This window comes from Sinocyclocheilus anshuiensis, unplaced genomic scaffold (assembly GCF_001515605.1).
Source record: "Sinocyclocheilus anshuiensis isolate Anshui unplaced genomic scaffold, SAMN03320099.WGS_v1.1 scaffold1536, whole genome shotgun sequence".
NCBI classification, from domain to species: domain Eukaryota; kingdom Metazoa; phylum Chordata; class Actinopteri; order Cypriniformes; family Cyprinidae; genus Sinocyclocheilus; species Sinocyclocheilus anshuiensis.
The window spans coordinates 188,874-199,666 of NW_015555801.1; the positions used below are offsets into that span (position 1 = coordinate 188,874).

The 10,793-nt window shown below is 35.6% G+C and overlaps 1 protein-coding gene and 1 long non-coding RNA gene across 2 annotated transcripts in view; both read left to right on the top strand.

Annotated features, from left to right (window-relative positions):
* LOC107674929 (receptor-type tyrosine-protein phosphatase C-like) overlaps window positions 1-10,793 on the top strand; it is a 39,625-nt gene that overhangs the window by 25,220 nt on the left and 3,612 nt on the right. Inside the window, exons 3-8 of the mRNA XM_016469087.1 lie at window positions 3,706-3,756; window positions 4,705-4,725; window positions 4,845-4,901; window positions 7,205-7,222; window positions 7,337-7,576; window positions 7,743-7,940. Coding sequence (XP_016324573.1) covers window positions 3,706-3,756; window positions 4,705-4,725; window positions 4,845-4,901; window positions 7,205-7,222; window positions 7,337-7,576; window positions 7,743-7,940 — 585 coding nt within the window. The remainder of the gene's footprint in view (window positions 1-3,705; window positions 3,757-4,704; window positions 4,726-4,844; window positions 4,902-7,204; window positions 7,223-7,336; window positions 7,577-7,742; window positions 7,941-10,793) is intronic.
* On the top strand, window positions 8,844-10,032 carry LOC107674933 (uncharacterized). Its single transcript, XR_001632562.1, has 3 exons — window positions 8,844-9,026; window positions 9,274-9,375; window positions 9,484-10,032. It is a non-coding gene; the product is annotated as an uncharacterized LOC107674933 (long non-coding RNA).

Sequence of the window (10,793 nt, forward strand, 5' to 3'; positions counted from 1 at the left end):
CACACACACGCACACACACATGATGCGCAAAACTCCGCACTTGAACAGTCATTAGCAAATACTTAAACTAATAACAAAACAGTAGCTTATTCAGAAGCGCCAGATTGTCATAGTAAAGTCAGAATTACCTCCTCTCCTAGTTTCACGAAACGGTCGTCCATAAAATGCATTGCTGTTCTGTTGTAAGTAATCTTAAAGATTCCTAAATGCATCTACTTTCAGAAGGCCAAATAAAGTGCTTTTGCTTTCGCACTGAAACACACAGCGTCTCTCTGACATGGCTGCTTCAACACTAACTGCGGTTACTGAAACCGCGCCTTCTTTCTTTGCGTGAACATTTGGGCGGCATTATGCAAATATTTCCACATAGTGAGGTAGATATGTGGGGGCGTGTTAGAACGAGCCGTTTTAGGGGGGCGTGGCAGAGTCTTAACTTTGATAAAGAATATCTCTTTGGTTTTGAGACTTTAGTCTTTGCAACTTCAGGGATCTTATCTATGCACAATCAGCTTGTAACACTCCAAAGAGAAAGGAAAACTTGAAATCGCATCATATGACCCCTTTAAAGTCTTATTTTGATGTAACAAAGTGGTTATATCTAAGTGTGTGAGTTATGTTTTTAAAATTAGTCTTCCAATTAACACCATTATATTGTTCATTCAGACTGATTCGCAAACACGCACAAACACAAGAGGCAAGATTTTATCACCTCTTTATTTTTGGTTTTTATATTCAATCAAAGCCAAACATAACCAGTCATATCCAGTCATATTGCAATGGAGGCATTGCCTCCTCTCACGTGATTTCCCCCCCATTCATTCTCAATTACCCCCCAGTAAACTCATGGCACGCTTTAGGGGGTCTGTTAAAACTCAGTGGGCTCAGGGGAGGAGAGAGATGTGGACTCCCGCTGTAACTTTACCTGCTGGTGTCACAGTTGGATAGTTTTACTTTAGAAGAACAAGTGATTTATATACTTTTTACTGTCATATTTTGTAATATTGCTGTTCTTTCAGTTTTGAATTTTTAGCTGCAATTTTTTTTCTCGTCCAATATTTTGAGGAGACACTGCCATCCTTGCCACACCCCTGATATTATACATATTTCAACAAAGACAAACAATAATACACTATATACACTGAACAAAATTATAAACGCAACACTTTTGTTTTTGCCCCCATTTTTCATGAGCTGAACTCAAAGATCTAAGACTTTTTCTTTATTTATACATATACATTTTTTTAACTGCTGTATTTTGTATTATGTGGCATTTTGCACGTTTTTTTAATTAATTGTTGACATAACTTAGAAAGGCATTGTCGTGGTGTATATTCTTTCATATTTTGGTCCAGATTCTGTGTTGTCCTTGTTTACCAAGAAGAAGGGGAATTCTCTTTAGATGGCCAAAATGATAAGTTGTTGCTTTGTAAAGCATGATAGTGAATCCAGAGCTTGTGAAATATTGCAAAAGATTGTTTAACTAAAGGCCTAATGTGATTATTTTGAAAGGTTCTGTGGCGGGACACTTGTAAGATTATTAACTAAAGTTTGTGTTATTAACTAAAAAAAAAAAAAAAGTAAAAGAATGGAAAACCATCATGTGAAACGTATATTCTACTTGTATTTTAACTGACTTAAAAAATTTGAAGATTTAAAATTTAGAGATTTTATAAATTAATTTTATTTGTTAACTTTTTCAACATTTGCTGCCCGTATTGTTGACATTTTTTGTGGTGTTGTTGATGTTTTGGTGCAAATTCATTTCTCATTTAACATGGTAATACTAATGCAATAGTTAATAAATTTGAGATTGGCTTCAATACTTCTACCTTTTATCATGCAAGACATCGGCTTCATCAAAATAGCTTTAGTTTGAAAGTGCACAACTTCCTAGAAGAAAGGTCTTTGCGTTTGCATAAATTTGTAGTTGCAGATTTGCACTTCTAAACAAGACACAAACACAAAAGAAGCAGGTAATAGTCGTCCTCTTTTAACAAGCTCTCTTGCAGCAGTCCTTGAAAGATAGGATAGTCAGTAAGAATGTATGATGCAGTATAATGAAAAAGAGTTCTTTTAAAAATGTATTCGAAAACATGTTGCTATCCATCTATCTATCTATCTATCTATCTATCTTATCTGTTTTTACACATTACTATGCAAATATGAAATAAACGTTTTTATACATTATTATGCAAATATGAAATACTTTTAATACAATTATCAAACAGTTTTTCAACGTTATCACCCCATGTCTTTCATTGTTGACATTGAAGGTTGTGCACCCAATCAAACTGTTGTTTTGGTGCAAATGCTTCTCTCATTTAAAATAGCTAATGTTAATACTAATTCAGTAGTTAATAAATCTGAGATTGGCTTCAATACTTCTGCCTTTTATCATGTTAAATATGGGGGTAATTAAAGAGATTTAATTTGAAAGTGTTCGACTTGCTAGAAGAAGCTTCTTGGGTCTTTTGTATGAGTTTGCATTTTTAATGTGTTTTTAGTTGTTTCCTGTACTGGGCTACATAAAATGAACTTGCTTATAACCACTAGCCCCTCACCCACACTCACCTCTAACCCAGACACAAACCCAGAAAAAAAGGGTTTTGACATGCTCTTTTGCAGCAGTCAGTGAAAAGTACTGTAAAGATGTTCGAGATGATGAGGAGGAGAAATCTTTACAAAATGTGAAAAGTTCTTAGATATTTGTTAAAAACGTTTGTACTATTTATTTACCTGTTTTTTTTTTTACTTTACTTTAAGATAGCTTTTATAAATTAATGGAAATCTTTTAAATCTTTTGTCCTTTATTGTTGACATCGAAGGTTGTGCACCCAATCAAACCTGGTTTTGGTGCATATTCATCTTTTCTTGATGAATAAAAGCATCAATTTTATTAACATGTTACAATAACGTTCTATTAATTAAAGTTAGTTAATGCATTAACTGACTTAAACTAACAATGAGCATTACATTTGTTACAGTTTTTATTCATCTTGGTTAATCTTAATAAAATATTATCAGGTCATGTTAGCTCAGGTCCATTAAATAATATTAACAGTAATATTATTTAACAATAATGTTAATATTATAAAATGTAATTTAAATTTTTAACTTTAAACGGTGTATTAGAAAATGTTGAAATGAACATTAACTAAGATTAATAAATACTTTAGAAGTATTTCATTGTTAGTTTAAGTTAACCGAATGTAGTTAACTACTGTTAACAAATTAAATCTTATTGTAAAGTGTCACCTCACAGTACATTTCGAGGACCAAATGTAATACCACTGATGTAATACCAGTACATTTTGACCTTGTGGGACCTTTTAGGTTTTTAGGTTTAGGGTAAGCGCATAGAAAATACAGTATCAGTATCATCAGTGCTGCGCTCATGTATTAGTTGTGTCATGAGCAGTGTTTTAATTTTATAATGTTGCTAATCTTAATATATTAAAAGTTTTTTTTCCCTATGAAGTCTATTGAAGACACGAATCATAAATAGTACTGCTAACTAACAGATGTTTTGTGTTTGGTGAGGTAATGTGAGTAAAGTACAGTAGCTGCGCGTCATGCAGTAATTTCAGTCTAATCATCACAAAAGCTGTTCACCCTTTTAATTCCTAGAAATAATTCAACTAAATTAAAAGTTTGGTTGCAAAACATTATTCTGATGAAGTTAATAACGTTTTATCTCACACTCAGACTCCTCCATTCCCATCAAAGCATCATACACACCTGCAGATACCACTGAAGGTAAAACTGACTTCAAACTCACACTCCTGCATTAGTATACTCACACACACACACACACACACACACACACACACACACACACACACACACACACACACACACACTCATCTCTCACACTGAACTTCATCCACCACACATCTGGCCATCCCACCATGCCGTGCACACGAACATAATATCACTGAACAAGAGGCAGTTATTGTTTGATTGATTGATTGATTGCCCAAAGCAAGCAATTTTAGGCTACACCAGGCTTCGCGTTTAAGGTCTTGTAATAGAGTTAATAATGATAAACATCTGTTTTTGGTAATAAAAATAAATCCAGACTAAATAAGAATTTATTTAGTATTCATTCCTTTTTTTTGTCTTCTGTTTACATTTTATTATATTTACGCGGTACCAAACTCGACCACAAGGTGTCACTAGCAGTATGTATGAAATCTAATGTTACACTGCTTTCTCGATTTTTCCTTAATAATACATTTTGCGCATTGTAATCCGGGCACAGTCAGGTTACGTATGCTTCATATTGTTTTCGTTGTCATGTAACTGGTGTTTTTCGTTTTGTTTTGTGTTTTGTTTTTAAATTGTTGTCCATTACATTAGAATATTTTTACAATACTTGAAAAACGTTGAAACGTTTTTTTGTATGTATTCTCAGCATCCCATTTCTAAATATTAATAATTTCTCACATCTACATTCTTCTCTGTAACAGTAGTTTTCAAGTAATGAATCACATCAGAAAAGATATTGCTAGATGCCAATAATCAAATTAATTTAGCCACATAATAATGCATAGTTGGGATAGACAAGTCTATAAAAAAGCAGAAGAGAACACGTTTTTTGTTGAGCCTCAGCCTTAATCATAAAATTAAATGATTAAACAATGATTGCACAATGTAATTCTGATGAAGGTAATTCATATGGTTTTTATCTCACACTTTCCACAGATGCAGTAAAAAGTGATGCAGGTAAGTGTTGCTCTGTTTCTGTTATGCTGTTCCTGATTAAACATATGGGACAGAAAGTATATACAGTATCAACTTGACATGCTTACATATTGTTTCATGCTGTCAATCCATCATTATAGGCACTCAGTCAAACTCCTCCACTCCCACCACTTCACAAAACACAAATATCACTGAAGGTAAAGCTAACATCAAACTCACACTCTTTCATTGTTATTCTCTCACACACAATCTCTCACATTCTGACCTTGGTCTTTTAAGTTTGTAGATTTAGCGCCTAATATGAACTTGCTTTTCCCTTCAGTCGCAGACCCCTCACACACACACATTCCTCCACAAGTCACAAAACCAAGTGAAACAGGTACTGATTATCCTCTTCTGACATACTCTCAAGTGCTTTATAGTCAATCACAAGTAAGGATTTTCAAGATGATATTCTAAAATCTAGGATTGAAATCTTACTTTGCAGTATTCATATCAATTAATATGGCTAATGCTAATGCATTGCTGTTAAATATCAATCAAAATTATTTGTATTTAAAAAATCATTCATATTTATATTAAGTGTAAACCTATTTAAAGCTTTTTGTTCTCATCTGTAAAAACAGGTATTTATAAGAGAAACATTTTATTTGATCAAATATTCATTATCATGCAGGGAACACTTCTGATCTGAAAGACACTTGGAATTACACATCAATCTCACCCACACTCACCCCATCACAACAACAAAACACCAGCACCACTGCAGGTAACAGCATATATTTTAACATTATATTTCACGTTTTTTTATTCAAATCTGTTAAAAAAGTATTTATAATAAAAACTTTGTTTGATTAAATAATCATTATAATTTAGGGGAAATTACTGTTTATAACCAGACACACACTTCAATCTCACTCCCACACACCACCTTGCAACAACAAAACACCAGCACCACTGCAGGTAACAGCATACATCATATTTAATGTTTTTTTGTGTGTGTTTATATATATATATATATATATATATATATATATATACACAGTATACATATGTTGTTTAGTGCATGCAACTGAATTCGTTGCCCTATGTGGGGTCACCGTGTGATATTATATTTTATCTAATAATAGTTATCATGTACTAAAGATAAAATCCAGATAATCTCACCCCCGTGCACCACACAACAAGAAAACATCAACACTACTGTAGGTAAAAGTGTATTTAACATTACATTTCTTTTCTACTTTTTTTTATATTTGACTAATTTATCAGTTTTCAGTCTCCATCATGTAAATAAATTAGCATACTGTTCAGCTTATGCAGTTTATGGTAGTAATAATCCATTTTGTATTGACTTTCTTTGTACAATACAGACATCTGGTACTATGTTGGGTCACCGTGTGATGTCGAACCTTCTCATACAGGACTATATGGACCCACTTTATATTAAGTGTCATTAACTGCAAACATTTACATTAATCATTTGATACAATGGGCATTTGATACAATGGGCTTATTGTGTGCATACAGTATGGTTGAATTTATATGTAAAAATACCTGCATGTAATTATATTTTTAATTAATTTCTGTAATTACCTAACCTGACCCATATCCCACCTCAAAAGCATCAAAAGTGTTTTGCAATACAACATGAACACAATGAGTAGACTGTACCAACAAATAATTTTTTTTTTAACTTAAGTACATGGTAGTTAAAGACACCAGATATAAAGTGGGACCAGATAAACATTTTATTTGATCAAATAACAATTATCTTTTTATTATAATCAGTATTGCACATCAATCTCTCACCCACACACACCGCCTCGCAACAACAAAACACCAGCACCACTGCAGTTTAGTTTTTATTAATTAACCAATTTGTTATTTTTTCTTCAACCTCAAGTCATGTAAATACATATAAAATAGCTTTCCTACACGCATCTGCATCAGCACCAGCTAATGAAGCCCTCGGGGTTTCATTTAAAATCTAAAAATATTTCACTAATATCACATAACGTTTACCTCCCATAAGTGGTATTGTTGATGTCAAAGGTTGTGCACCTTCATTATTTATTTTAGTGCAAATTTATAATTGTGTAATGTAACACGGCTACTACCAATACAACATTTAGTATGTTAATCAACTTTTATTTCCTTTAGAAACAGGCCCCTCACCCTCACACACTCCTACACAAACCCCACTATCACCAGGTGCTTCTTCAGATGTGTTGTTTATTCGTTAATTGAACTTTGCAGAACATCTTTAGTCTGGTCAGTCATGTTTAACTTTTTTATTGTCACCTAGCAACTCAACCAGACACCACCTCACCACCAAACACCACAATCACACCTCTCACCTCCACGCAACCCTCCTCAACCTTACACACATTCACCAGCATCACGGGTAACACCACACCGTTTGTGCTCTCTGATGTAATTTTTCATGTTTATTGGACAAAATTGCTTGATTTAACATTTAAATATGTGCTTTTCTCAGGTACCACAGAAATCCCATGTGAGTATTTGCTTATATATTGTGCCTGTTGTGTGAAGTCAACTTTAATTGTGTTGTTCAAGAGACAGTTTGCTTCTTATGAATTTGTGAATGTTCATACGCATTTACACACAGGTCAGTACAGCCTAATGAAGAGTGTGAACAAAACCGAAGCTTATGTGGTGAATATCAACGGCTCTAAGGACCAAATTTACACAATCAGGATAAAGGATAAGCACAATGAGATCCGTGCTGAGCAAATATCTAACCGAACTGCCTTTAAAATTCCATTTGAATGGTTAAAACCATGCACTGTGTACACCGTCAGTGTGGATGACTGTAAACCCAGTGGAAGCAACACCTTTACTTCCAGTGGTAAGTGTTTTAACTGGGAAGAAAATTTCTGCATGAATTAGATCTAAAATAGATCCCATCTATCTACTAAAATAGATGGGACATTTTATTTTTTGAGTGACCTCAAAGTATTTAGATAATTATAATTTTAATATGTATTTACATTTGTCTCTTAATTTTTGTATAGAAAATGGAGAAACTGTTCCGAATACTGTTGTGACAAGCGTGACAGATAATAAAGTGTGTTTGAAAGGAATATTTAATGATAATCTGAAATGGGATCTGACTGAATGTGTTGAAATAACGGAGCAAAACTCTTGCGCATCCACACACACCGTTGTACTGGACACATGTACCTACACAATGAATGTTGCTCTGCACCCAGGTTGGTATTTAATAAACTAAACAGATGTATCGTTATTCAATTTAGTTTTCAATTTAGAGAAAACTCTCATTTATGCTGCTGAATTTACTGTTTTTCAGTTCATGAGTGTGTATTGAATTGGTCACTGTTACGACCCTTTAAGATGGTCTAGGGGTAAAAGGAGTAACATTAAATTTGTGGCAAATCTGTAGACTTGATGGAGGCAGCAAGAGACAATGCAGGGACACAAACTGCCAACGAAAGTGATTTAATATACAAGGTGAAAAGAATCCATATAACTACAAAATATAAATCATTTAAAGAGACAACCCATATGTACAAATATTTACAACTCAGGAAAAAGGGAAACAAAAACAAACAACAAATCAACCCAAGAGAAAGGGGACGCTAGTGACGCCAAAAGAAAGAAAGAAACACAACAAAACCACTTTTAACTTATTTTAAACTTCTAACCTAACTAAAGAAAAGAAAGAAAGAAAAAAAACAAATCTTCAGCGCCAAGCGCCATATACTTCCCTACAATAACCAAACGAAATAGTAAATCAAAAAGGGGAAAGGATAAAAAATGTCAGAACAAAAACACCAAGGATTTTGGCATAAACTAAATAACAAATAAAGCAAGTCAAAACGAGTAAAAAGACAGCAAAAATCAGGGAGCAAAAGAGGTCTCCATTCACTTCTCTCCGTGTCCTTTTATCTGCCGGCGAAAACTTTACCAGCAGCGGATAGGTCGGCGTCAAGTTGCTTAATGATGACTGACAGCGTCATGAGCCAATCAGCAGTCAAGGAAGGCGGCCTAAGAGATCGATAGGGAAAGGGGAGAGAGAGAGAGAGAGAGAGAGAGAGAGAGAGAGAGAGAGAGAGAGAGAGAGAGAGAGAGAGCGAGAGACGAGGTAACGGGTAACTGTCTGGCACAGTCACAGCATTTACCTTACGGTAATCTGTGCAGAATCTAAATGTGCCATCGGGTTTGGGAACAAGTAGGCACGGAGAACTCCAGGGACTGCAGCTGGACTTGGCTAAATCATGTTCCAGCAAATACTCTACCTCTTGACGCATTACAGATCTTTTCATTGAGTTTACGCGGTAAGCATGTTGCTTAATAGGACGAGTTCCGTTCACATTAATATCGTGTTTCAGGACATTTGTTTGTGTAGGAACATCACCAAACAGACATTTAGAATCAGAAAGTAATTTTTCAATGTCTATTCTCTGATCCACGGTCAAATGATTAAGATATGAGTGAAGATCTTCTAAAATCTCTGAATTTGCTAACCTTGCACACTGCTGAAAAGTATGACGAAGCACTACACCATCTGTGTCCGCACCCAAGGTAACCGGAGATGGCGCCAGATCCACGGCTAGCGCAACAGAAGAGACAACGGGCCCTGCAGTCTGTTCCACAGCACCGGCCGTTGGCGTTGACGACTCTCTGGTATGATAAGCTTTTAACATGTTTAGATGACAAACACGGGTTTTTCGTTTTCGATCAGGTGTGTACAACATATAATCAGTTTCACTCATTCTCTTTTTCACAACATAGGGACCAAAGAAACGAGCAGACAAAGATGATCCTGGGACAGGTAACAACACAAGCACTTCGTCACCAGGTTGAAATGATCGCGCTACCGCTTGCTTATCATATTTACTCTTCATGTCTTTCTGAACATTGGCAAGTGATTCTCTAGCCAGCGACCAAGCAGTATGTAGACGATCTCGAAACTGGCTCACATAATCCAGTACACTAGTATTTGAATTCGAATTGGGCGCTAAAATCCGTTCTTTAAGAACCTTCAACGGACCTCTAACTTGGTGTCCGAACACAAGTTCGGCTGGGCTAAAACCAAGAGATTCTTGAACGGTTTCTCTGACAGCAAATAAAACTAAGGGAACCCCCTCATCCCATTCTTTAGCAGTGTCCTGGCAATATTTCCTAAGCATTGACTTAAGGGTTTGGTGAAAGCGCTCAAGTGCGCCCTGGCTCTGCGGGTGGTACGCACTTGAGACTCGGTGAGAAATTGCCAGTGATTCAAGTACTTGTTTAAAAAGTTTCGATAAAAAATTCGTACCTTGATCAGTTTGCACTATTTTTGGGAGTAACGGCTCAAACGGTGGTAAGCCGGCCTTGGCTTCGGCCTCCGCCTCCGCGTCATCATCAGCTCCGCCACTCTGCTTGTCCTCCTCCCCAGAACTGAATTGCGCCAGAGCCACGCCATCCATATCAACAACTCCGCCCGTTTCACCACCCCCAACGTTTGACGTAGGCCACACCTGCAACTCATTCAAACGCAAGATCAGTATTCGTTTTATTTCTTTTTTAAGAGACTGTTTACTTACAATAACCTGAAAATGGTCTGCGATCTGCAATAAATCCTGCTTCCTGCACAAATTAATCTGCTCTACAGATGGACTGGTAACAAAATCTTGCAAGTTAAACACTTCCATAATAAATAACCAACCAATAAGAATAACACTACTACACCGCATGAGTAAGTCCTATACTGTCACAATACCCCAAACAATGCAATGTCCATTCTTTGCAACCAACACATCTACCAAAATTACCACAATTACCATAATTTTGGGGATTAATTGATCCCGGACGAGCCCCCATTAAATGTTACGACCCTTTAAGATGGTCTAGGAGTAAAAGGAGTAACATTAAATTTGTGGCAAATCTGTAGACTTGATGGAGGCAGCAAGAGACAATGCAGGGACACAAACTGCCAACGAAGTGATTTATTATACAAGGTGAAAAGAATCCATATAACTACAAAATATAAATCATTTAAAGAGACAACCCATATGTACAAATATTTACAACTCAGGAAAAAGGGAAACAAAAACAAACAA